The 27,108-nt window shown below is 52.7% G+C and overlaps 1 protein-coding gene across 1 annotated transcript; it reads right to left on the bottom strand.

The window, feature by feature from the left end:
* Positions 1 to 767: 767 nt before the first annotated feature.
* COL6A1 (collagen type VI alpha 1 chain) lies at positions 768 to 23,883 on the bottom strand. Its single transcript, XM_064718820.1, has 35 exons — positions 23,653 to 23,883; positions 22,795 to 22,924; positions 20,960 to 21,160; positions 20,522 to 20,681; positions 20,265 to 20,387; positions 20,153 to 20,173; positions 19,950 to 19,970; positions 19,808 to 19,852; positions 19,469 to 19,522; positions 18,672 to 18,716; positions 18,541 to 18,567; positions 18,218 to 18,244; positions 18,078 to 18,122; positions 17,789 to 17,842; positions 17,214 to 17,276; positions 16,673 to 16,735; positions 16,457 to 16,510; positions 16,340 to 16,375; positions 16,115 to 16,177; positions 14,181 to 14,243; positions 10,925 to 10,987; positions 10,165 to 10,227; positions 10,002 to 10,052; positions 9,882 to 9,917; positions 9,276 to 9,338; positions 8,193 to 8,258; positions 7,785 to 7,820; positions 7,656 to 7,692; positions 6,887 to 6,895; positions 5,949 to 6,082; positions 4,759 to 4,868; positions 4,309 to 4,492; positions 3,935 to 4,109; positions 3,582 to 3,611; positions 768 to 2,842 (listed from the first exon to the last, which is right to left on the bottom strand). The coding sequence occupies exons 1-35, from the start codon at positions 23,759 to 23,761 to the stop codon at positions 2,232 to 2,234; spliced, it is 3,072 nt and encodes a 1,023-aa protein (XP_064574890.1). The 5' UTR covers positions 23,762 to 23,883; the 3' UTR covers positions 768 to 2,231.
* Positions 23,884 to 27,108: the final 3,225 nt, after the last annotated feature.

The raw sequence follows: 27,108 nt of genomic DNA, 5'->3' as shown, positions 1-27,108 counted from the left end.
TCCTTTCTGCAGAGGTAAAATGCTAGGGCAGGGTTAGGAGTGGAGGGGGAAATGAACAGAAAAAGGAAAGATCCCTCCTGCCACCAACCATTTTTAGCAAAAAGCTGTAAACCAGCCCGAAGACAGGGAGATCTTTCCCCAGGTGCCTTGTTCATCCCTGCATTGCATATGGCCCAGGTGGGATGTGAGTGGGAACATAGAGCAGGGGGTGGGCAGAAGTCCCATTTTGCCACCCCTTCCTGCTGTCAGCAGCCCATCCTGCGGGCTGGGCATCCCTAGCCACAAATGTGTAGCCTAAGGGCTTGTCCCTATCGTGTTCCTCCATGCCTGACTCATGCCAAGGACTGTGGCAAGCCATTAATAGGTACTTCTTGAGCTGTAACAAAACCTGCCTTTCTTAGGGCAAGTGTGAAGGCATTTTTTCCTGACTTTCCATGGAGAGGAGAGCAGGACATCTCACAAAAACAGCTGCCACCCACAGAGCCACCCCAGAGCTGCTCCTCAGACTTTCCAGCTGTGAGTGAGATGTCACCAGCGCTCCAGGAGGCAGCATGACTAAGAGGAGGACATGAGACAATGTCCTATTGAATGCCCCCACTGCCTGGGGAACAAGTCACTTTGCAGGAATTCACAGTGAAAAGCTATGACAAGCCCCAGGGCACAGAGGTGTGGGGTCCCAAGGAGCTTTTAGAGGTCTCTTAGGATGTAAAATCAAGATCTGGGAGGGAGGAAGTCAAGTCAGACAAACACCCAAAGAGATTGTGGAAAACAATTTATTTGACAAATTTCCAAAGTGGACAATTTTAGTAAAACACAGGCATAAAATAAAACTAACTGGTACAATGGGGTTTTGGATGCAAAGTAAAGAGTTTGGGGTCCCGATACCTGGCAGTCACTGTTGGTTTCTCTGAAGTGCATGAATTCATAGCAAGAGCACCAGTGGAAGCGCTGAAACAATATCTCACCCAGCCAAACCACATTTTCAGTGTGGTCCTGGAAACAACTGTGTAAACACCAAGGGTCCACATCACCCACATAAGTGATAGCACCTTTGTCAATATATCTTAGAGTGTGAGTCAAAGACCCTGGGAGATGATGGCAGCCTTTCACTTGACTTCTCTGGGCTGAGGATGAGGCCTTAATTCAATATATAGTGCAGTTAGTGGGTTTCCCTAGGGCCCAGGTGCCTAACCCCTAGGTGGTCCTATAGAAACAGTACTCCAAGAGAGCTTCCTGGGAATAAGTCATCTTCACTCTTTTAAAATAATAATAAAAAAAAAATTAAAATATTAAAAAAAAAATCCCACTAACTGGGCTCAGAGAGATTTTCCAGAATGGAGCTTGACCAATAAACAAGTTATCAGGTTATTCATGAGGTTCCTGATTTCACTGTAGGACCATGAGATCATTAAGTGAAGGAGTGCAGTTAAGTTGTTTCTTTTAAGGGTTTCCCCCCTCCTGAAAGGCTGCTGCCCATCTTTCCTTTAGTTGGTGTGTAGCCTCTCTGCCCTGAATGGGAGCATCAGTTCTGAGGGATGCTCCACCACCCACCTCTATCCCAGCCCTGGGAAGTGAGTGTCCCATGCCCTGGCTCTGGAGGCCAGACGTGCTTGCACACAGCTTGGGTAGTGCAGTCCAGCCCTCCCTCCTCCCCAGGCATGGGAGATATGAACCAAACTTGCCAGCTATGAAAACGATCCCCTCTCAAAGCTTGCTGAAGTGTGAATATTTCACTCAAAGCACAGCATTAGGTTAGGATCATGATGAGCTGGGCAAGTGCTCAAATGAAATGTGAAAGAGAGAAGGAAATGGAAAGAAAAAAAAAAAAAGGTAGCTAAAAAGAGAATAATCAGCCTTAAGAGACCAGGCTAGATCTTAGTGGTACAAAAGCCCTCATCCTGATTCTTGGCAAAAACACAGTGGGATGAGGTTGGTATTTGTGTTCTGATGGCTTATTCCTAGGTGTGCTTGTGTTTTCCTGCTGTGGGGAGGGAAGGCAGTCATGGGCAGCAAGGGAATATGAGGCTAACAGAGTAGAGACACAGATGATGAAGCAGAGAGAGAAGGGAAGGGACTATGTACAGCCAGGCTGTGGCACTATGGTTATCTGCATAGATGTAAATTCCTCAGGTTGGTCAAGAATAAGGTTAAATTTTTTTTTTGCTTTGTTGGTTTTCCTTTTTAGGTGAGACAGAAGCAGCTATGGCCTTGGCAGAAACCCACCCAGATGCTCAGTCAACAGCTATCTTCCTGGACACAGTTTGGTAGAAGACACCACGCAGCAGAGAGGTGTAATCAGGCACACGGAAAAGGTGCCTCTCACCATAAACCACATCGTAATCTGCGCTCTTCCCTGTGACCAGGACACGAATGTTGGGCTCATTGGCTTGGCTTCCCACTGCCAGCACATAGATCTCAATGTCAGCCTTCTGTGCGTCCTGCACAGCCCTCTCAATGGCCCTGGCGGTGATCCCTTGGGAGTGTCCGTCAGAAAACACCAGCACCCTCTTCTTGGCCGCAGCGCGGGCAGAGCGCCGGTACATCTCTGTGATGAACTGCAGAGCAGAATTCACGTCCGTGGCATCATTCATGAACTCCATGTTGTCAATGGCCTTGGCAATAACTGTGTAGTTGTACTGGAACTGAGTTTCCACTTTCTGCTGGTTCCGGCCGCTGTACTGCACCACCGAGATGCGCACGGAGTCATCGGTGGGCTTGCTGGCCTCCAGAAACCGCCCTGCCAGCCGCTTCACAAACTTCTTGGTGGTCTCGAAGTTCTTGCTCCCCACGCTGGTGGAGCTGTCCACCAGCAGCGTGATGTCGGCTGGCCCAGTGAAGGTGACTGCAAGGGGAAAGGTCCAGGGCTTGTTACACTTTGGCTCTTCCATGGAAAGCCAATGAAGTCACTGGCTTGTCTCACAGGCTTCCTGTCTTGTCAGACTTGGGAAATGTCCATTCGTGCTAGCTTTCTTTCCCCTACCCCAGTGCTGTCCTATGCTTGTCCTTTCACCCATTCATTCCTTCTTTTATTTGGTTTAGGATAGGCTGTAGATGTTTATTTGGCTGAGATAATCTAGTGACTCTTGTTTAAACACAGTGTGTCTGGGGAACCACTTCATCGTCCTCACTTCCCTTCTTTCCATGGAAATTCTGAGGACTGATTACACTCCTTTTAATGGAGGGAGACTCCATTAAAACCCTCCCGTTCTCGCTTTTCAAGCACCTTTCTCCAATATCCCTGCCACAGAATTAATTTTGCTCATGCTTCCACTACTAGACAGTAGGAGCAGATAGTGAAGTCAGTTGCTAAAACCTGGGAGGGCTGCGATCATTCTCAGCCTCCTCTCTACTTTTGAGATGCCAGAGAAACAACCATCTATGCTTTCCCCCAGCTGCTTTGGGCTGGTATGTGTGTGTGAGAGACCCTGAGAGTGTCTGACAGATCTTGCTCACCTCTCCAGACCAGGAACATCCCCATTGCAAGAGGTGGCCGAGCTGTGCATCCCCACAAACAAAAGCTCCCACTTCCCCCATCACACCACCCACAGCCCCTCAGCGTGGCATGAGGAGTCAATACTCACTTGGGCAGGTGTAGTCAGGACATTTTTTCTCTGTTAAGAATATAAGAGAGATTAATGTCACCAGCTGGCCCAGAAAAACCACTTGTCCCCAGACCCACAGAAGGGACAAAAGCTCCCCTCCAGAAGGTGAACACCCACCTTTGCCACCTGTGCAAAGGCTATAAACATGCATGAAAAATGGTGTGGACAGACATGTCCTGCAGCAGGTGAGGATAGGGACCTGACCACAAAGTATTCTGAGATACAAGATACCCTTGTCCTGGCTTAAGAGCATGACTGAGGGGACACAAGGGAGGGCATCCTGCATCCCTCACCACCTATCCCATTGACTCCAGCCACTGCCTTTCATCCACCTTGGCAGATGTACGAGGTGATGTTCTGCAAGAAGGTGTCATCCAGGAGCTCAGCATAGTTGTCCCTTTGAATGGACAGTCCTGGCCTGGTTGGTCTGCTTAAACAAGCAATGTCATTCAGGTGATCTGGATTTGGAGGGTTCCGGAAAATGTCACCAATCCCAAGGGAAACCACCTGTGGGGAAGTTCGAGTCCATCACTGGATGCATTCATCATCTAATGCATTCATAATGTGTATGCCTGCCACTTTGTGAAAGTGCTTCTAGTGACACCTGTGCCCCGGCCCCAGCCTTGAGTAGCAAGGACGTGGAGAGGCCCAGAGAGCCTGCATGGTGCCGCACAGCTGCCGCACGGCAGGTGCCCCGTGCCCTTACCGGGGTGACGTCACACAGGGAGTTGAGCGGGGTGGGGTCCCGCAGCGTGTCGGAGCGCCCGTCTGTGATGACGATGGCCACGCGCTTGTCAGACGTGAACCTCCGCAGCAGGTTGTCCTTGGTGAACTGCAGGGCCTCCCCAGTGTAGGTGCCCCCAGCAATCCACTGCAGGTTCTTGACTGCCCTGCAAGGACAGGCACCAGTGAGCCTGCCGGCCCTGCCCATGGGTACTGGAGGAGTAAGAACATGGCTTGTGGCCAGGCAGACACCCTGCATGAGGATTTGGGTGGAAAACTGGCAAGCTCCTTATTTTAGCCTTAGCACCACTTATGATGCCACTAGCCATTTAACCTTCCACTAAAGGACATCTAGATCATTGCAGCTGCAGGAGCTGCAATGGGGTGAGTAGGGGGTGAGTAGGTTCCCCTGGGCCGGACCCCACTGACTCACTGCTTGAGTGCTCCGATGTTGTCGATGTTGGCATCCCCCATGGCCACCAGCTCCTGCGTGTTGTCATGGCTGTACTGCACAACGCCCACACGGGACTCCCCAGCTTCAAACTGTGGGACAGAACAGAAACCAATTAGGGGCACACACCTCAGGGGAACGCAGAATCTCAGAATCCTGCTGTTGGTTTCTCCTGCCTTCATGGCAGGCTCTGATGTTTCTCTTCTGCCTTATTCTGGGCAGGCAGAGCCCCACCAGGAGTGGATGCACATTGGGACCAATATGGTGAGAGTAAATGAAAAGGAGACCCAAACCTAGATCTCACAGCTCACTGGTCTCAACAGCAGCCACTGGACTCTCAGGCACATGGTAGAATTCTTGGGATTGTCCTGTGTGAAGAGTCAGGAGCTGGATTTGATCCTTGGATCCCTTCTAACTCAGGGGATTCTATGGTTCCATGAGAAGATATGTTTTCAAGACTCCTGGTTTTCTTCCAACACAGTGGTTTTGCTACCCAGCTCTACCTTTTCTGCTTATTACTGGCTCTTTGCCATCCAAAAAGCCCCATGTATGCCCACCACACTAGTATTCAACAGCAGAGTATGTGCTTTAGATGTGGCTGGTTATACTTTCAGGAAAGTCTGGATTCCCAACAGCCCTTCAAACCACAGAGTTAAATAAAACATACAGCAGGTTACCAGAGAGGAGGCAGGAAGAAGAGCAAGCATTTGTGTCCCTCTTCAGACTGAGAGACTCACTATGGGGACAGTATTGCTGGGTTTGGGCTGCAAGGGTCATTTTTAGTAGACTGCTTAACTGGGTGACCTAAATCCAAGCTTGGGAGCTGGACATCAGAAACTTCCAACACACTCCAGACACCTGAAATGCTCATCAGAACAAGGGAGAGACTGAGACACTGATTGATCAGGCTGATTGAATGTTCAATGCACCATCTGCTCTGGGACATGGAGGAAACAGAGTCTGTTTGCCCAAATAGAGTGAAATGTCTATTTTGGGAAAACGATCTGCTGTCTAATCTCCATCAATTTATGAATTTGGAAAGACCCACCCCCAGATTGAAGCCAAGCCTGGTGGAGGCTTTTTGGAGTGGGGGCACCTCCCCATTTTCCTGCTTGCAGTGAAAAATAAGTGAGTGTACACAAGGATTTCACAGCGCTCAGTGGAAATGTCACCTTGACCCGCTCATCCTTGCTCAGGCGGTCGATGACTTTGATGATAAAGTCCTTGGCAATCTGGAAGTTCTGCAGGCCAATGCTCTCTGAGCTGTCCAACACAAACAGGAGGTCGACGGGACCACAGGTGCACTCTGGAGCAAGGCACAGGAGCAGAAGGACATGTTTTTCAGGGAAGCATTTCTGAAGGAAGTAGCTGATGCCTGCTGCAGGCCTGCCCAGCTGGGTGCCTATGCCCCAAAGCACGGTGTAAAACAATGCAGGAAAATAGCTGCATAGGAGACTTGAGAGCCAGTTTACAATTTTTTCCATGTGCATTTGCTCCCTAATAAGACATGCAGCATTTTCAGGCTGTGAGTACCCTCAAACCACCCAGTAATTATTCCATAACCCATTCCCTCATAAACCTTCTCATTTCTTCCATTCACCCAGCCCAGCAGGACAGAGGTGGCACTGGTGGGCTGGAGGAGCCTAACTCAGTTTGCTCCCCTCTTTCTCATTATTGAAGAATATAATGTGCCCTTGGATCCACCTTCAAGCTTTTGGACTGCAAACCCAACTCATCAGGGCAGCATCACGGAATAAAGCCCAGCACATTCCTCTGCTGACCAGCACAAGATTTGGAAGGAAGAGGCCAGAACTAGATTCACAGTGTGCCCAGAAGAGACATCCCAACTGTAAAACGGGCAGAGAAAATCCACCCTGCTGGTACACAGGACACCTTGACAGCTGTTTTCCAGTTGCAGAACCCAGCCACCTCAGCCTCTAATCTGTGTGGCACTCTCAGAGATTGCTTCCTGCCCTCCCTTGCCCAGCTCATACCTGGTTCTCCCTCAAAGGCCCTCACTACATCTCCATGTAGTGAGAGCAGGGAGGGGTGCAAGGAAGGAGAAGGACTAGCAAACGCTTGCAGAGCAACTTTGCCAAGTAACACTCACCACAGCAAGCTAGAGGAAAAGGGAGAGAAAGAGACAACATTAAAATTCTTGACAAAAGGATTTTTCACGCCCTAATGCAGACTGCAGATTTGCGTCTCTGCAAACACACGGACACCTGGCCAGGACAATCCAAGCTCATGGAGGTTTCTCTCCCACTTGAAATACCCAGATTCTTTCCCATTTCAGATCATGATGCCCTGACCTGGAGCACCACACACACACACAGTTCTGTGTCTGCACATGCTGATGCATTCTTATTTAAACAAAAATAAAAGCTAAGTAAATCACCAGAATATATAGAGCTTAAAGTCAGTTCTCCATGTACCCTGTGTCCTTCCAGTGCTTTATTACTGGCCATGGGCCAGAAGTCCTCTGCAGGAAATTTGTGCTGCTTCTCCCCATGGCAGGACACTCCAAACCAGACCCCCCCTTCCCAGGAGGGTATATTAGACCATGATATTCATTAAAAAAAACCCCTGCAAAATGGGCTACTCAAGGACTTCTACACAACTTTGCTCATGTTTTCCCTGAACAGAACCACAGACAAAAAAGTCTGCGCCACATACAAGTGAGGCACAGTTGTATGAGCTACTCTAGAGATGGAGTTGGAGGTCTGTGGATCAAGGACACTTAATTGTGGCACATGAAAGCAGAGAGATGCCCATGGATGGCATTCCACTGCCTGAGGACAGGGAAAAGCAGCAAAGCAGCTGCCTCTTGCTTATCAAGGCACTGAGCAGGGTGGGAGGAGAGGTACAGGGATACTCACAGCACATCTTCATGATGATGTCCAAGATTTCACATTCCTGAAAACAGAGGAAAAGAAATGTTTGATTAACAGCAAAAAACAAGGCATAGAGCAGGCCAGAAGGCAGCACCCCAGTCCTGTCCCACTCACATCTGGTCCTGGAGGCCCCACGGGTCCTGGTGGTCCCTGTCAGACAGAAGCACAAAGGAGTTACAGGAGCAGTCAGTCCTATCTGTGGTGTACTCTAATGGCACCTTGACAAGCAATGCAGAGTTGTGAAAAGCCTCTTGGCTTCGCAGTTGCTGGCCCCTGCACTGGGCTTGGAGAAGGAATATCTGCTTGTTTGCATGATTCCCTGCTGCTGCATGGAGGTGGAAGGAGGAGATCCACTTCCACATGTGCCACGTACACCCAGGTGGGAAGGCAGCGAGCACACACAGTGTGTGCATGGCTTGGTGTTGCCCCCAGAGCACCCAGAGCATGAAGGGATGGAGGGATGGATGGAGGGATGGTGGGATGCATGCCACTGGGACCAACCCTGAGAGGATCCTTACTTACCGGGGGACCTTCACGTCCCCTGTGGCCCTTTGCTCCTTTGATGCCACTGGGCCCAGGGGTCAGGTTCTGGAATAAAAACAAAACCAAAACTCATAAATCTGTGTGTGTCAGGGGGCAGCACTAGTGCTGGCCGGGGTCTCTGTACAAATCACCAACGGGATGGGACTGCTGGGGAACGCGTCTCGAGCTGTTTATCTTCCAGCATCAGTCTCATTACATGGTTATGGCAATGGGAAGATGCCAGCAGCTCACGTCCCCGACAAAGAACTGCATGTTACAACTTCCTTTAAAAGTTTTTGACCAATCACACAAAGCAAAAGTGTATTGACAGTACTTCTATCCAACCACTGTAAGCACACGTACCTTTAGTTAAAACAATGCTTGCTTATTTAGAATACAACACCTACTTGTAAACCTTAAAATACAATGCACAGAGCTCCATTATTAAGCTTAGAACTTCCTAATATCTCACTAGATAGACTTTTTTGCAGCTTAATGAGTTATTCTATCTAAGCGTTAATACACAGATCATTGTTCTATTCGTCCTTACTTTCTACTTCTTATATAACTTTTCTACTGATGAATCTTATGGCTACTGCTTAGCTCTAATCACAGTTCTGCTGTCTCTGACACCTGCCTTTCACAGCTGTACCAAAAACCTCTGATTTTAAGGATTCCAACACAGCACCTTTCCCTCTAGATGTCTGATGAGCCCTGCTTCACCATTGAAGTGTTATCTGAGGTTGCTGTACTCAATTAAATGAAGACTTGGAAGGGACACTGGGGAAATCTCCCTCCATGGGCCAGTGATAAAGCTCAGATCACCAGTGCCATCATCATCAGTGCCACCTGGAAGCATACAAAGCCTTGCAGAGGTGATGCCCACCTCACCTTAACAAATGTGGAAGTTCGCCAACTGTCAGACACAAAATGAACACCTGGAGGGAGCTCCCATTGCTATCCATCAGTCACTGCTCGGAGGCAAAGGCTGGAGATTTACAAAATCTGATGAGCTGTGGCCCATCATTGCCCAAGGCTCCTGCACTGTGCTCATAGGAAGAGAGGATTCACATGATTACTCACATCATTTCCAGGGTCACCAGCTTCCCCTTCGTCACCTTTAGGTCCGACGTAGCCTTTTGTTCCCTGAAAAACAGGATGGATGAGATGCTGTGTGACCAGCTGTTGCTATCGTGGTGAAGTTGGTGCTGGCATGTGGTGACCTCATGAAAGCTGGTTTGGGACAGGGGTGGAGAGCAGCACACAGGCTCCCAGCACCAGATTTCAGTGCTCTTGGTGACGAGAACTTCTTCGGTGGCTTCCACTGCCACTGTTTAGGTTGGAAAAAACCTCTAAGATCAAATGCAAACATTAACCCAACACTAAATCAATCCCTCAGCATAGCATTATCCAGTTCCCCTGGGTGACATTCCCAACCCCAAACTCTGGCTCTCGGACTGCTTCAGAGAGCACCCAGCACAAGCTGCTGCCCCTGGGTGTTACAGCCAAAGCAGGACACCTCCACTGGAAGCATACACTGCAGGGAGAGGTGGGCAGAGAGAAAAGAGGGTTCTGGAGATGCGGGTTGCTTCAGGGAACCCATTCCAACATGCAGCTGATGGAGAAGTTCCAAGTGCCAAACCACCACCAAGGGTAAATCCTGTGTGGCCGAGGAAGTAGCGCACTTACGTTAGTGCCAGGGTTGCCTCTGTCTCCTGGCTGCCCCTGGGGATGGAGAAAAGGAAGTGTGTTAGGTTGGACAAGTAGACATAGTGGTATTACAGTTTCAAGGTTGCACAAAAAACTTACTGGGGCACCTGTGAATCCAATTGTGCCATTCCCAGGAGGACCATCCTCCCCCTGCAAAGGAAGGCAGACACAGATGAGATAAAGAAATGCAGACCCCTCAGATAGCATGGCAGCAGGATGCTGGTCTCCTTGGACAGTGTATCTCCCCAGCAGTACCACTCACCCTTTCTCCCATCAGCCCAGGGTCCCCAGGCAGCCCAGGTGCTCCAGGCAATCCCTTTGGACCCTGAAAGAGGCAGAAGAAGGAGTCAAGAATTGCACATCATCATCTGAGCTGGGAAAACAATGACTTCTGAGGCAACCAGCTACCAACACGAGCCCACCGTGGAAGTGTTGTGCTTATGCAAGAGCAGTGTGAGGGTTGATGCCAGAAAGTTCTTTACTCAGAGGCTAGGGAGGCCCTGGAGGTGTTCCAGGCCAGGTTGGACGGGGCTTGGAGTAACCTGAGATAGTGGAAGGTGTCCCTGCCCATGGCAGGGAGGGGGGAAAAGGATGAGCTTTAAGATGAGTCCCAACCCAAACTGGGATCAAATGTTCTAGGATTTCTATGTAAGCCAACAGCTGTGCTTGGCTTCCATTTGCTCCCCACCCTGGGGATCAAACCTGCTGCTGGCAGATTCAGGTGGCTGCTCCCAGACAGCATCTTCCCCAGCTCTCGTGATGGGAAGCTCTGTGGTTTGTGGTGTAGCAATAACCTCTCCAAGAAATGACTTGAGGGAGGTGGGGCAAAAGGCAGCTGTGGCCTGAAGGACCCATGGAAATGCTTGGATGGGTCTGCCAGGAAGCCAGTACTGGAGCCTGTGCCAATAGGTTCAACAGCATTCCAGTATCCATGATATTTGGGGAAAGCCCTGATGGCAGCACCTGCAGCACGTCCCTGCATCCCCTCCCTGCAGAAGAAGCAATGATGAAGCAGCACTGACCTCACTGCCGGGGGGGCCATCATCTCCCCGGTAGCCTTTGGGTCCTGAAGGTCCAGGCTCACCCTAGGGAAACACAGAAAGTTCTCTCAAAGGGGCTTTCTCTTGCTGTCACTCCTGTCCTGAAGGGCTGGTTCCTTCGTTTTGTGATTTGATGGGTAGAGGTGCCCATTGCCAAGTTAGGTCCACCTTGGAAAGCCTCAGAATGGACCTAGAGATGAGGGTGAGTACTGATGGGGAGGTGCTTCAGGAGCCATGCCTGGCTTCTCCTTTTCCTCCTTCCTCCTTTAACACCATTTTCTCTGCGAAACCCTGTGGGAGGTAGATGCCTGCTGAGCATGAACCAAACCCAAAAACTTTCTGGGCTGAGGTGTGACAGGTGTGACCCACACATCACGTGCTTTTAGTGGCAGCCGAGGCCCCCAAAGCCATCCCTCTCCTTCAGAGCTCACCCCTGGAGCAAGAGAGGACCTGGTGGGAAGAGGAACAGGGAGGATGGGCGGATGCTTCCCAGCATCCAAGCACGGCTGTGTGGTGCAGTGGCACCTCATCAGCCGTGACACAGGTGTCCTTGGAGGATGGTCCTTGGTGCAAGCACATCACCCTGAAGGTGACACAAACCTCCATGTGCCTTCTGGCCTGGACAAGCCTGGGTCCCAGCCAGGGTGGCTCTGGGGAGTTTCTGTTCTCGGGAGGCTGCAGAGCCCTGGCAGCGTGTGCTGGAACAGACCAAAGCTGTCACGCTGCCACATCCCATCTGGGCAGCGGCTGCTTGCTCCACCAGCTGCAGGGCTGGCCAGAGACACCACGAGACAGGAGAGGAGGCAGGAGGAGGGCGCTTTTCTCTGAGAGCTCTGCAGATGCCCAAGGGAGCCCCTCCATCTTCTACTCAGCGCTCACAGCTCTTTGCAGGGTTTGCTTTCCAGGAGGTGAGACATGATGGTGGACAATGAGTGGATAGTGATGCTCTGCCGTCACATCAAACATTCACGTAGCATTTTGTGTGGAGCTGAGAGTGCAGCCAGTCCCCAGGCAATGGAGAGGACAGAGGGATGCAGAGACCTGGTGCTGAACATCTATACATGTCATACCCACCCTTCTTCCAAGGAAAGGTGTCCTTGTGGGCGCAGAAAACTTAAAATAGCACAGTGCAGAGCACTGAACTGCTTCAAGGCATGTGACCTTATTTCTGCACAAAAGCCCAGAAGAGAGAAACCTTGGAAGGAAGGACAGGAACTTGTGATCCTTCACACCAGCCAAGGCCGGAGCCACGACACCCTTGGCTCACACTGGCCGCTCTCATCCTCACTGCAGCTACACAGCGCAAATCCCTCATGGCCTCAAAGGAGTTTATGATGGATGATGCAGGATTTTGGGTGAGTATATCTTGTCCACCACTTCTCTGGGTGCAACTAGCGCACGACAGAAGGGATGGGCACCATGGTCAGGAATAGAGAAGGGCCACCAGACCTGTCCCATGAGGCTCAGGGAAAGAGCGTGCTGGCCTTTAGCTTCTCTCAGATAGAAACGGGATGAAAGGGAGTCATAGGTTAGCGGGAGCATTTTCCCCTCGCCAAGAGAAACACACTCCAAGGTCCAGAGCTTGCAGATAACACGGCTTGAAAAATACTTGTGTTTGCCAAGGTCCCACTCTTACCCAAACCTAATTACACATTTATTTTTAATTTGGCCAAACACAAGCATTTTTCCTCAGCTCATGGAAAAATCATCCTCACTTTGCAACTGCTGTTCAAATCTCCCTGGCGTGGTGGGAGCAGTGGGGCAGCCTCTGGCCTGGGGAGGCACTGGAGCTGCTTTTGTAATGCTTCCCTCTCTGACAGGGGCTTGACTCAAGTTCAGTGGTGGGGGGGTGGGGGGAAACTGGTGGCCCACAGGAGATGCCATTCTTTCTCCTCTTCCTCCCCAACAAGAAAGGCTGGCTGGAAGTAGGATCTGTCCCAGCCTGGCGCCCCACCACACTTGCATCAAATTTTTGTCTTCTACATGGTCTTTCTCCTGGAAACGTGCCTCTACCACACAGAGTTAGAGGCAGCTGGGGGTCCAGCCCCAGCCTCTTTTGCTGGCACCAGCCTGCAGCACTGATCAGTGGATCGTTACATGCACACGTCTGAAGAGTTGCTTTCCCACCAGGGCCACCTCCCTAAAAGACCCTTGAGCAAGCTGGATTCTGCCAAACTCTCTCTGCACAGTGCAGGTCTGACATGGGGGTCACCCATACTGGGGACAATATGAATGCAACAGCCCCCCTTTCATGTTCTGCACTCCAGATCTTCTCCAAGGGCTCTGCAACATCTGGCCAAGGGGAAAGGAGTTTAAAAGCTGTCTCACATCTGTCTGCATGCTGGCCTCCATGCTTCACCTCTTGTGGGAGTCCTGCTCTGCCAGTGTGGGAGTGTTTATCTTGACACATTCCTCTACCTTGGGATCCATTACAACTCTGATGGTGTGGGTAGAAGGGGAGTTGTCCTACAGAGCCCAGTTCAAGGGTGATGTCAAAGCGTGCTTGCTCAGGTGCAAAGATCCTGTTGGCCATTGCCATCAGTGCCATGGCCATGAAGGAATGACCCAGCAACACCTCCACACCTCAAGTTATCATTTGGGAAGAAGGAGCCTTCAACTGTGCAGGGGACAGATGCCTTCCTCAGGCTGGAGGTGGTCAACCCTGCTTTCCAGCAAGCCTGTGGAGTCTGAGATCTGTTCCTTGAGGCACACAAGGCACAGGCAGACCCCAGAGCAGGAGGGTCACACCTTGCAGTCAGCAGACTTGAGGAGCACTGGCTCTGGGAGAGGCTGTCTCTGCAGGATGCCAAGGGTGTCAGGGATACCGCTCGGGCCGCGTCAGGATATCCTCACTGACACAAGATGTGTCACTGACACCCCTGAGTGAAGTGAGCAGTTTCTGGCCCCAGGCCTGAACATTTTGTGTGTGGCTGCATCTTGCACTTGCCAGTTTCCAGTTCTGTCAGATGTGTTGACATCTGTTTCCATGGGATTAGGAAATGGTGTGCAGGTTGTTCTGCCCACAGCCCAGCAGCTAAGTCTCCATTTTTTTGGTCCTGTTCATATCCCAAATTCTCATAGAAATCCTTGCCCTTCTTCACCAGCTTTGCTTCCTGGTCTGGAAGATGCTGAGAAGTTGCCCCAAGATGCTGTGGCATCAGTTAAACTTCCCATCCCACTCTCCCTGATGTCCCAAACACTTCCATCTAAGATCCAGAAAGTTAAAGCAAGCTCTTACCTGGTCGCCAGGTGGACCGAGGGGTCCTTCCCGCCCTTGGTCACCAGGTGGTCCTGGCTCTCCCTGAAAACACACACAGAGGAGCAGGTGTGGGTGCAAAGGGACCTGTGTGCAATGGGGAGCAGGGGTGCAGCACCCACAGTAGGATGGAAATGCAGCCATCCAAACAGGCACGGATTTGAGGCAGATTCAGGAATTGAGTAGGGAGCTGTCAGAGATGGAGGAAGATAAAGACAGGCTAGCGTGGCCACACTGAATGCAAGAAGATAGCCCTAAGAGGAAGGCCATGTGAAGCTTGCACCTAGGGGACATTTTCCTGCCCATTTTGTGTCACAAAAGCAAAAGGGTGGAGAGATTAATCTTTTGCAGATACACAGAGCTGGCCCTGGACCCAAACTAGCCACACTCTGCACTCACGGCTGCTCTTCTAGAGCAGCTCCTGCCCTGGGCAGTCTGCATGGGGAGGAGCACAGCTTCCAGGATCCTGCATCCTTCCTCCAGCCTGCCATCCCTATGGAGCTAAGGGGATTTCCATGGGAATGAGGCACAGATGAAGAGAGACACCCTCACTTCTCACTCCCCTCTCCTTTGCTAGCACTCAGAGGCCTGAGCCAAGGCTCTTTGCAGAGAACTGACAGGACAGTAGGGCACAGAAAACCTGAGTCTCAGTGGTTTTGCAGCCCATCAGTTCCAGTAGAAGGAAATATCCCATGGATATGGCTCAGTTCTCTTTCACTGAACAGCCTTCCACAAATCCAGCAGAGCTGCATCTCAACAGGGCAGTGTGACTGCCAAGGCCAGGCTGGCTCTGCAGCACCTTCCTCATTAAGACACATAGCCAGGAAGGAACAAGTCAGGGAGGCAGAGGAGAGGGGAATTTGGGGGAAGCAGTTGAGAGGTTGGTGACCTAAAGCTGTTGTTTGCAACCTAGAAGCATCCAGATGCAAAAGCCAAACAGCAAATATAAAACCAAACTTTCAAATGACCCTGAGACATTTCTGGCAAGGTTGCACAGCCTCGTGCTTGGACTCAAAGTTGGAAGGAAGCAGCCCATCATCTGCTGAACAATTTAACTGCAGGACACTGGCGAGCCTTCCTCTCCCCCACATCTGCCCCGCACACCCCATGCGGTGACGCTGACGCTCCCTGAGCAGCACACAGGGAGGGGGAGGCTGCCAGAGGCCCCTCTGAGCCAGAGCTGCCTCCTCCCAAGGCAGATCTTTTCCCCCATCCAAGCTGGTCCTGGCTGTCCTGGCTGCAGGACAGGAAATGAGTGGTGCCACGGTGGACAGGATTATGGGATGCTGCTGTGGAATGCGCTGGCTCCCACCACCCCCACCCCGCACAGAGCGCCCCTTGCCCCTCCCTGTGACGTGTGGCACGGCTGCTGCTGGCCACATGTTTGTCCTGGCCTGCTGAGGGTTCCTGCCTGTCCCTCCCACGCTCACGCTTGATGACTCACCCCAGCAGGCTGGAAACATACTTTCCTAGTGATTCCCACTCAAAAGGGGAGGGAAGAGTGTTTTCCCTTCCATCCATACCCACTCATGCTGCCCTGCCATGCTGATTGTACCTGTGCCCTCCTGCCCGAGCCACTGGTAGCTCACGCAGCCCCTGAGCACGCAGAGGAGGACACCTTGACCCTTTCCTCTTCATTAACTAGTTTTCCAGTTGTGAGGAAGGAATTGACAGCTGTTCACTTGCTCTTGGCTTGCTGGGCATACTCTCCTCTGGATTTTTTGGCTGTTTGGTGATCACCTGCCAGCATAAAGGGGCAACAGCAGATCCCTCCCAAACTTGCATGTCAAGGCACTGAGCTTGCCTGCTGGCCCAGATGCTGGTGGTGCTACTGGACACCTATTCCCAGCCCCTGGCTTCCAAGCATCCCCCCTCTTGCAAGCAAATGTGGAAGGCTGCCCTGCGGGTGCAGTTACCGGCTGTCCTCTCGGCCCACGGTCACCCGGCGAGCCTGGGGGTCCTCTCTCCCCATTGCTGCCCTGCAAAGAGAGGGTGGCATCACAAAATCAGGGCCTGTTCCCGCCAGGCCAAACCCCTCCTTCACTGCCCACCTCTGAGCAGGCTCAGCCCCAGGCGCCCTCCTCCTCTTCCAGAGGGTCCCAGCCCCTGCCCGGGGGTGGGTGAGAGGCGCTCCCACTTACCCGCTCTCCAGGAGGACCATCCTCACCAAGAGCACCCTGTGGAGAAACAAGAGGGGTGCTCAGGGCGTGGGGATGGCCAGCAAGCACACACATGGGCATCACAGGTAGAGAACTCACCTCATCACCAGTCTCTCCAGCTGGTCCAGGCTCACCTGGGTTCCCAGGAGCTCCCTGCAAGGCACAGGGATGCACACAAAAGGTCAGACAGTTCTGGATCAAAGCCCTGCACACTTGAAGAGCTTTGGGCAAGTTCTGCTTCAAAGCCCAGGCTGTAGCAGGGGTCCTCTCACAGAGAGCAAGAGGATGTTCACACAAAGGTGCTTCTTCACCCACCTTCTCTCCAGGGTTGCCAGGAATGCCCTGTCGGCCAGGCTTTCCATCATTCCCAGGCTCTCCCTTCACAAGAACACAAGGCACCATCAAGACTGCATCCAGAAGTGGATTTCAGCTCCCACTGCACAGAGGCTGTCAGGAGCCACAGTGCACCCCACGCCTCTTTCAGGGTTTTGGTGTCTCCCCATCCCAACAGATCCCTCCCTACTCCACTCCCAGTGAAAGCCACCTTTTCACAGCACTCCCCTGATATCTCAGGGATGCTTTGTGCCAGGCTTGTGGGCACCCTCGAGCCGTGGGCACACTGTGGGTGATGGCAGCCTCCTCTAGTGAAGAGGCCAGGTTGGACAGGGCTTGGAGCAACCTGGTCTAGTGGAAGGTTCCACCTGCCATGGCAGGGGGTGGAATGAGGTGGACTTGAAGGTCCCTTCCCATCCAAACCATTCTGATTCTGTGATAGTCTTGCCCCAATCAGTGCAAGCTTTTTCCACCTCTTCCTCCTGCATCCCTCCTCTGCGTGAGGCTGGGCAGAGCAACTCACTTTTGCTCCCTTGGGTCCAAAAGCACCAGCATCTCCCTTCGGTCCAGGCGGGCCTTGAGCTCCCTGTTGAAATTAAAGGCAGTGTCGCTGAAACCTGAACTGGTGACACCATCTGCAGGAAACTGTGCATGGACTGAGCATCCCAGCAGCCTGGCAGGCAGCTCCCGGTTGGGATGGACGGGAGGGATATGGCCAGAAGGGACTCCTGCACCATGGAGCTGTGCCAGCAGTGCTGCACCCACATTGCTGAAACACTTCTGAAGCTTGGAGGAAAATTACAGAAAAGGTGGTTTGGGGCTGCTGTAGCTGGACTACGGTGACACTGGTGCCAGCACAGATGTGTCATCCCGGGAGCATGGAAAAGGCAGGGAAAATGGGAAAATGCAATGTCAGGCGGCCCCAGGGCAACTGAGGACAGCTTCCAGGCAAGGATGAGGCAGAGTGCCCCAGGGTCAGCCCCCAGGTGCCATGGCTGGGATATAAGCATCACACATTTCCAAGCAATTCCCTATTTCCACACACCATCATGGCAGAGCTGTTCACTTGCATGCAAGGGGCACCCACAGGGTACCTACGTCAAATCCAGGAGAGCCTTTGCAGCCAGGTAATCCAGGGTATCCCGCTTCACCCTGTCAGGAAGCAAAAACAGGAATCCCCAATGAGTGACACTTGCAGGAAGACCCCATCCATCATCCCAGACCCCTGGAAGGGACATTCCAGCCCCATTCCTGGCTGGGAGATGGATGGCCCTGCAGGGAGGGAACTCCACTGCTCCACAGGCTTCATCCCCAGACCCCACAATGGTTTTGGAGGGGCAAAAGCTAGGGTGTTCAGGCCAAGAAGTCCCCTGAAGGAGAGATTTACCTTCTTGCCATCAATGCCATCGATTCCACGCCTGCCTTTCTCACCCTGAAACAAAGTACGAGGACCGTGAAGTGATTCCCAAACTCCCCGTGCCTCCCAAACGTCAAACAGAGGAAAATGGTGCAAAAGCAGAGTCTGACCTTGGCTCCTTTGGCTCCTCTTGAGCCCTGCAGAGGGAAGGACAGAGGTGTCAGACGTCCATGCAGAGCATATCCATCCCCCCACCGGAGTGCAGTCCCCACACCAGCTCAGCCTGAGGACTCAGGCATTTACCACTCCTCTGCACGCCGCTGGATCCCACTGGATCCCACTGGATCCCTGCTCTTGGCTCAGGCAGTGCCAGCAGGAGGGGTGGATGTGGGGGCATAGAGCAGACCCCAACACCACGCAGCTGCAGGGCCAGCCCAGGATAACCCCTCATGGGAACACAGGGATCTCTCCCAAACATCCCTGCTGTCCTCACCTTTTCTCCTCGGCTTCCTTTGTCACCCTAGAGAGGAAGGGAGAAAGGGAAATGGGAGAATGAGAACGCTGGCAGCACAAAGCCTGTGGCCCATCTCTGAACCACCTCTGTGATCCTGCAGCCCCACACACCTTCATTCCTTGGTAGCCAACAGGTCCCATGTCTCCTGGTCTGCCCTATGGTACAGAAACACCGTGTTATAGATGCAGATTCAGTCACCACCATTGGACAGCATCCCCCCAGACTCTTGATACGGGACTCAGCTGCCATTCTCTCACACAGGAGCCTCTCCCATAACTCTGCTCCTTGTTTTCCTAGTCTGAGAGCATGGGATCATTGTGGAGGGCCAAGAGGACTTGCCTTCATCTCCACCATCTCCAGCTCTTCATGGAGGTGAGGGAAACTGGGGGCTTGGGGACATGTCATTTGGGAGGAAAGGGAAGGGCAGAAAACCCTTGGAAAGAAAAAATGCATGGCATGGGATTTTCAGTTTGGGAGCACACAAGACGGGTAACTGCACGCTTAGGTGTGTGGGAGAAATGTGCCTCCCAAAAATAAGTGTGCCTAGTAAAATAAAAGAGGGAGGAGGAGGGAAATAGTTTCCTCATGCTCCTAGGTTATTTACCAAAGATTTCCCTGTAACACTGCAGTGCTTGTTGTGTCAGAGGACACAGGAGGGAGCCCAGAGTCCGCCCCTGGGCTGGCACACATGAGTCAGAGACATGTCCTGCAGGAGGGACGGCTATTTTGGGTGAGGAACAAGGAAGCCTTGTAGCAAGAGGAGGAGCCTCCCCACTGCACGGCAGGCATGACTGCACACCCCATAGAAACGGGATGATGCTGGTGACGATGCATCCAAGAGGTCTGGCCAGAAGCAGCCACAAAAACAGCCCCTGTGCAGAGTCACCAGGGCTGATCCTTCACTTACTGGGTCTCCAGCCTCTCCTTTCTGGCCGGGAAGACCTGGCTTGCCTCGTTCTCCCTGCAATACAGGAGAGAAACACAGTTAGCTCATCATCCCCAGGAACAGAAGGATGACCTGTTGAAAGAAGAGCAGGGAGGATGGGAGCAGAAATGCTCCACAGATAAAGGGAGCAGATGGTGCTGGCCATATGGGAGCATGGTGCGGGTCCATGCCCCACAGGTGATGTTGGGAGCCTTTTCCAACCTTCTTGGTTCTATGATAATGATTCCAGGTCTCTGAGCATCCCCAGTGAGCACATCCCACTGTCCCAGTCCCACAGTGCAACCACAACCAGTCCCTCACCTCATGGCCAGGGTCACCAGGAGGTCCAGGGGGCCCTCGGGGAGGCTGCAGGAGAGATATGTGGGTTAGACCAGCCTGAGGCACAGCCTGGGGCCACAGGGATAAGAGGGAAGGGGACAGGGCTCTCAAAAGCCTGACTCACCTGGCACTCGAACGAGCAGCACTGCACAGAGGGAAGGAGGAAACAGCATTAGAGGAGGTGGCAGTAGCAGGGCCAGCCTGCACCCTGCTTGGGGGGGCTTCCCAGGCTTACAGGGGTTGCCTGCAGGGCAGGGCTGTGCCACCAAGTCCCCCTAGCCATGGGTCACCCACAGGGGACAGGCTCAGTCACAAGGCGACACTCACCGATTGCTCTGTGTTAAGTTTCTGCAAGACAAGAAAGCAAAGAGAAGGGATTTAAGAGGGACAGGGGGGCCTGGGGAGGGGGCAGGCTGGGGAGGGGGTGGGCAGTGCTCACAATCATGTCAATGATGGTGTTGATGGTCTCCTCCACATCGATCTCCCGGGTGGGCTTCAGGCTGGTGGCAGTGAAATTGCGGCGGTAGGCATGGTCCGTGGCAATGATGTTCAGCCGCTGGTCCTGGGGGTGGGGAGGGCAGAGTGAGACCTGTGGGCACCTGTGCCGGCTCTGAGTGCCCCTCCTTTGTACCCTGGGGGTCTCATGGTCCCACTGGGGACCCCCTTCCAGAAGCATCCCTGCTCTGTGGTCCCTACCAAGTGGTTGGGGGAGATGGCAACAGAGAAAACTTTGATCCCCAGGAGTTTTGCTTCATTGGCAGCGTCATCCAGGCCTCCACAGGGCTCCTTGTAGCCTTCCAAGGGATGTCCATCAGTCACCACTATCAGGTATTTATTCTCCTTGTGATGGGAACCACTGGAAGGGTTTAAACACAGGATTTAACGCTGAAAGAATTTAGCTGGAGAGGAGTGGTTGGACACCTGGGGACACTCACCCCAGACAGTGCCCCAGCCTGTGGTCAGGGCGCGGCTCATCCCAGCAAAGCTGGAGCGATTTGCCACCCCTTTCCTCACGCTGTGATCTCTTTTCCCAGCCTGGGGACAGCTCTGCACAATGCACAGGGATGTCCCAACCCAGAAGCTCCCACACCACCCCCATGCCCCGCTGTGCCCGCTGCGGCCTCGCCGCCTGACCCGATGAGCAGCTCCTCGATGCCGCGCTTGATGGCGCAGTCAGTGTAGGTGCCCTTCCCGATATAGTTGACAGACGACACGCGGTTCTTCAGCTCGCTCTGCCCGCTGGGCATCGGCGTGAGGCTCTTGATGAGCACCACCTCATCGCTGTAGTGCAGCGCTCCCGCGTTCCACACCAGGTTGCGGTCGCAGCGGTAGTACCTGCACGGACACACCAGGACACGGGGCTCGCTTCGCTCACACCAGCATAGAAAATGCAAATCCTCTGAACAACAGGGATTTGCCAGGGTTCCCTGCTCTCCTGCAAAGCTGGGACATGCTTCCCATGCAAAGCACACCATGGGACCCCAGGATAGCTTGTCCTGTGGGTGGAAGGACAAATCGATGCCGTGGGTGGGCATCTGCAGGGTTCAAACAGCTTGGCAAGAGAGGCTTCTGGAAGAAGCAGGGGCTGGAGCTGGGCAGGAGGGGCTGAGCCAGATAGCCAGATGTGTGTGTGTGTGTGCAAGGCAGGTAACCACTGAAACATCCCGCAAAGAGGTTTTCCACTGCCAGATGTGTTAAAATCAGAGAGGGATGCCTCCCTTGGAAGGATGCTCTGACTTGGGGAAGGATAAGTATGTGTGTGTGTGTGTGTGTGTGTGTGTTGCAGCCCTGTTCTGTGCACTGACATATCCAGCACCTGTGACTCCCTGGGAAAGAAGCGCCACCTGTGCTTTGGCCACTGCCCCAAAAAAAGATCTTTTCAGGATATGGAGACCAATCCCAAAGGGATGTGGTTTCTTTTTCAGTAAGTGGGGGCCAGTCCCAAAGGAGTGGTGTTGCACATCTTCTCTCTGCCCATCAGGAGCTGTCCCAAAGCCACCTGAGCCTTGTCCACTGCTGTTCCCTCCATCCCACTGCAGAACTGAGCCTGCAGGCCTGAGCACAGGGGAGAGTGATGCTGCACTCCTGGAGGCCTGGCAGGTTGCTCCCAAGCACAAGGCTCCTGATCACTCAAAGCCTTGTAGACAACTCTTCTGCCTGGGCAATGGACAGGTGAGCTGCCCCCCTCCTAACCCTCCTGAGATAGGGCATTGCCCTTCCAGCTGGTGCAGCACTGCTGGCTGTGCCACAGTGCCCCTCTGGGCACCAGCACACATCTCCTGCTGCCCTGAGGAGCTCAGCAAGACCCACGTGCCTCCAGCGCCTGTGGTGCCCCTGTGCATCCATGGATCTCCTGCCTGCAGTCAAGCCCAGTACCACCCCTTCTGGGATCTGGGAGCTTTGGTGCTCCTGGGCATCCCTGGGCATTCCCTTGGGAAAGACAGGGTCCAACCTTGGTTGGTGGCTGCAGAGGTGGGTGAGGAGAAAACAGATAAAGAGCTGGGGAACGGGGTGGGTAAGGGGCACCCGAAGCGGGGATGCTCCAGTGGCAAGGGAGGGTTTGCCCTGCAGCTCACCCTGTGAGTGCTGAGTTTAACCCCAGAGGTGCCCCACTGCCACCCCTGCACCCAGGACGTTCTGGGCCTGAGTACTGCAACCAGCATCGCTTTGGTACTGCGCAATAACCACACAGCCACCCAGAGGTGTTGGGGTTGGGCTGCCATGCCTGCCACTCCAGCAATTCCTGCCTTTCCTGAGGGTGGGTGCTAGCAGCCCTGTTAAAGCCCTGTCAGCACAGACAGAGAAAAAAACCAAGCAGCTGAGCAAGGGGAGAGGCTCCCATCCCCCTTCCCAGCATTCCTGCTTTTCTTCTTTTCTTCTGCGGACAGACACGCAGGGCGATCTCAGCATCCCACCCAGCAGCAGGCTCCATCCCCAAAGCAGTCTGGATAAACCCCTGGGGCATGTACCTCTGGGTGAGTTTATCAATGAACCGGTTGGTGAAATCTTTCACTTGGGTAACCAGGTCCCCAAAGGGCTTCACCCTCAGGGCAACACTTTCTGAGGTGTCCAGGACGAAGAACAGGTCGACAGGGCAGTCTGGGAAGAAGTGGAGAGGCAGGAATTGGCCGGCAGTTCTGCTGCATTGCCTCCCCCTCCCAGGCTTCCCACACTGCCCACCCCATTTCCCTCTTAGCAGGCTCCTGGGATCTCGGCTAAGGAGAATGCTTTCACATCCTTACCCCCTTGGCATCAAGAGTAAGCAAGATCACTTTTTCAGAAAACATAATTTTGTGTAATTTAACACTTTTCCTATACTTTCTTGCCTGTTTCCATTCAAAGGATATCTTTGCAAGACCTATACTACTTATTATACCAAATAACATGCAGCTGCAGGAACCACTCAAAGAAATGAAACCTGTTTAGCAATCAATGCAATGAGAAACTTAAAATTTTCAGAACACATCCTGCCAAAAATACAATTTTAAGAAAGAGCAATAACATAAACTTCCCATAAGAGCCAGCATCCAGCCGAGAATAGTTTAGAAAGCTGGATTGGTATCAGCTGTTATCCCCCTCTCCTGCCTCCCACTGCTACGGGTAACTCCAGACCAGACAGAACCAAGGGAAGAGAGTCAAAAAACATGAAAGGGGGTACTTCTTGCAGATCCTCTCAAATCCTACACTGCTCTCATCAGCAAGCCCAAACGTCCTGACAAATCTGTGGTGTGTCTGCAGCAGAGGCATCCATCTGGAGGGAAACAGCAGTCAGGCTTCTCTGCTGATCCCAGGAAGGAAAACCACCCTGGAAAGCATTCCAGGCTTACCTTCTGTGCTGGAGACCTGGGTGATGATTTCTGGGCGCTGAGCACATGAGCCCCCCCACAGGAGGCCGGCCAGGAGCAGCAGAGTGAGCAGAAAGTCTCGCAGCCTCATGTTTCTCGGTTCAGATTACCATCGAGCTGGATCCAAGGAAATAAGCAGGGCAGGAAAACCCAGCAGCTGAGCGAGGCCACAGCCTGGAGGCAGGAGTCGCTGAAAATATATTTTTTTTACCACTTTCCTCTTGGTTTCTGTGGGAGGAAGAGAAAGCAGGAGGGTAAGGGTGAGGAGGAGACTTCTCCACCCTGAGGACGGAGGGAGGGATCAGGCGGTGTCAGCTGTGAGTCAAACTTAGGAAGCATTTCTCCTTACCCTTTCTATGGATGTCACTGTAGCTGCGAGGGCAGCCCAGCCACTGGTGCCTGGGACCCTCACAAGCCTTGCAGGGAGCCCTGGAGCAGGCAGCGCCCACCAGCGTTGGGGCTCAGCCTGCTTGCTGGAGCAGGGGGCTTGGGACACCTGCCAGCACTTTCCTCTCAGCTCCTGGGACAAGAAAGCTGCGCCAGGCATTCCTGCCACATCCCGACCTGCAGGACATCTGCTCTGGGTTCTGCCAGGGCAGTCCCCACCATGGGGCACAGCTGAAGCTGGGGGCATGGGGGCACCATGGAGGCACAACATGTTTTGAGAAGCACTTTCTTTAAAGACTTTTGGAGAGACTCTCTTCTCAGTTTCGGAGAAGCACCTTCTTCACTTTCTTGACTTTCAGGGCTTTCTGCTCAAGCCAGTCAGGAGCAAGAGAGGCTTGTTACTGAGGAGAAACCCTCAGGGTCACCCAAGTTTGCAAAAAACCCTTCTCCTCAGGGCCATGCTCAAGGCAGGAAGTTGGGAACAGGGTCAGAGCTGTCAAAGGCAGGAGGTAGAAACAGGAGCACAATTCCTTAGAGATATATGGAGATGAGCATCTTGTCACTTGGTAAGATGGCAGGAGAGCCTGAGGACCTCTACAACAAGGCACCCCAAGGTGGGATTTACCATCTGGTCTTTATGGCCAGAACTGGAGATAGTCCTGGAGAAGCCCCAGGTGCTGCCAAACCCCACATTAATTGCTATGGAGGGATAGGGGGGACAGGTGAAACACCTGAGGGCTGACCCTGGTACAGCTGCAGCTGTAACTTGCTCCCAAAAGCACAGGAGGGCACCAAAAGCTTTAAATAAAACATTTTAAAGCATTAAATAAAATAAAAATAAAGCATTAAATAAAACGTTGTTGGCTCCAAAGAGCAAAGAGTCAACAGCAGAAACCCAGCTGGCACAAAGTTTGCACCCAGACTGGGCCTGTGGAGGCAGCAGGAGACCTGCAGGGCACACTGGGGGACCACGCAGGGCTGCTGCCACCTCTGTCACCTCTGACAGCATCTCTGTGGGCATGGTCAGGCAGAAACGTTGCAGGTTTGGCTGTTGGAGATGTCCCAAGTTGAGACAACTCAGAAGAACCCAGAAGCTCCACTGATTATGAGTTAAAGCAGGGGAGGACCCTGCCCACTCTACACTGGCAGATGCATCAAATTATGACACTTTGGATAAACAGCATCCAAAAGCAGCAGAAAATAATCTGCAGAATGTGCTGAACTGAAACCTCATGAACCCAAAAAACTTCAGGCACACTTTTTTCACTCCAACATGAATTTACAGAATCACAGAATAAGCTGAGTTGGAAGGCACTGTCAAGGATCATTGAGTCCAGCCAACCACCCAGGCACTGAGGTGGGTGGGCTCTGCTGGGCTGTACATGTGGCACCAGGAGATGAGGGCACTGCAAGGCAAATTTTCACAACATCTCAAACCTACTGAAGATGCTCTCCCAGAGAGCAAGCATGCCCAGGGACAAGTCCTGCTGCCTGACACTTCATGGGGATCAGACCTGATCTGGCTTTCCAACACACCTCCTCAGGCTCCCACAAGGGAACTCTCCTGGGATTTTGAAAACCAGCCAGCAACTCCCAGAAAAGGGTTGCTGGGAAGGGATCTGTCTTCATGCATCAGCTCAGCCAGAGCCATTTCCTCTTAGGGTTCTCCCTTCCTCTCTCCCCTTCCCTCACAGGGGATTATCCCAAGAAGAAGAGCTGACCTCCCCCTTCCCTGGCAGGGAAAAGCAGCCCCTGTTGGGAGCAGCTCTGCAGAGCTGGAGAAAGCTGGAGGCCAGCTGGCTGTGTCAGCAAAGACTTAATGATCGTGGTATGGCCTGTGCGAGGCGCCTGCTGGCCGCGTGAGGCCCGAGCAGCTGCAGCCTGTCAGAGCCCCTGTGCCCTGGGAGCTCTTCCCACCCCACTGGGGACCCCTGTGCCCGCCTGGAACCCAGGCCTGGCCCCCCAGGGCTGTCATCAGGCATGATGTCCCAGGAGCATCTCACCACATCGCTGCACTGGAGCAGTGTCCAGCTCCCAAAGCATTTTAAATCATTGTCTTTTCCAGGTCTGTGGTGCTGAACCATGGACAACAGCCAGCAGTGTCCTCAGGACATTGAATAGCTATTTCTTTGGAAGAGTGTGAGCTAGTTTTGCAGGAAAGAAATCCGCTCCCAAGTCAGTGGAACTAGCAGCGTGCCACCGTGTCTCAAAATCCAGCAACACAGGCCTGTGAAGGATGTCCCCTCCCCTTCCCCTTCAGATGAGGACAGAGAAATTGAGCCCTATGGCTCTGTCCCCCCTGACAAGAGCAGGGAACCTCCTCCATCTATCATCCTCCCTCTGGAGTGCCATGAAGATGGGCAAGTGAAGCCCCTCCAGGGTGTCTAAGTGCCCCAAGGAATGGATGTCCTCCTTCCCGTGTCTCAGACCACAGCACTGCACTAAATTTTCAGTCCAATTCCCGACCAAACTGGGTGCTGGGAAAAAAAAAAGTACACTTGAGACAGAATTTTTGCTTTTTCTTCTCCCAGAGATTGAGAAAAGAGTGAATTTGCCCTGTTTTTCTGATATTAACTATTCCATATAACCTTTTCTTCCCTTTAATCAAATCCACTTGGAAATGGAAAATAGTGTTTCCACAGGAAACATGGAAAGGAGCTGAAATTAATTCCCATGGGAGAAGACAGGATTGAACCCATCAGTACACAGAACCACAGGGTGCTTTGGAAAGCAGAGAAGGACCGAGTGCCAGGTTGCACCTGGGGCTACTTTGTCCGCTGAGATGGTTCTGGGAGATGCCCCAGATAGGGAACACCAAAATTTCCCTGGCTGTAACCACACAAAGCACACCACTGCCCTGCCAACTGCCTGAGACATCATTTTCACCTTCCCCCCACTCCTGGGGACATGGGCACCCAGTGATGGAAATGTTTGGGATGATGGATATTTCCATGTGTCTGGTTACCAGGGTCCCCCAGACTGGCTGTAGGACCGCAAGCTGCCTGTCCCAGCCTCCATCCCAGTGTCCTCCCCATCTCTGTGCCCAGTCCT

This window comes from Zonotrichia leucophrys, chromosome 7 (genome assembly GCF_028769735.1).
Source record: "Zonotrichia leucophrys gambelii isolate GWCS_2022_RI chromosome 7, RI_Zleu_2.0, whole genome shotgun sequence".
NCBI lineage: Eukaryota > Metazoa > Chordata > Aves > Passeriformes > Passerellidae > Zonotrichia > Zonotrichia leucophrys.
Note: the sequence above shows the minus strand (reverse complement) of the source record. Positions and strands in the feature narration are given on the sequence as shown.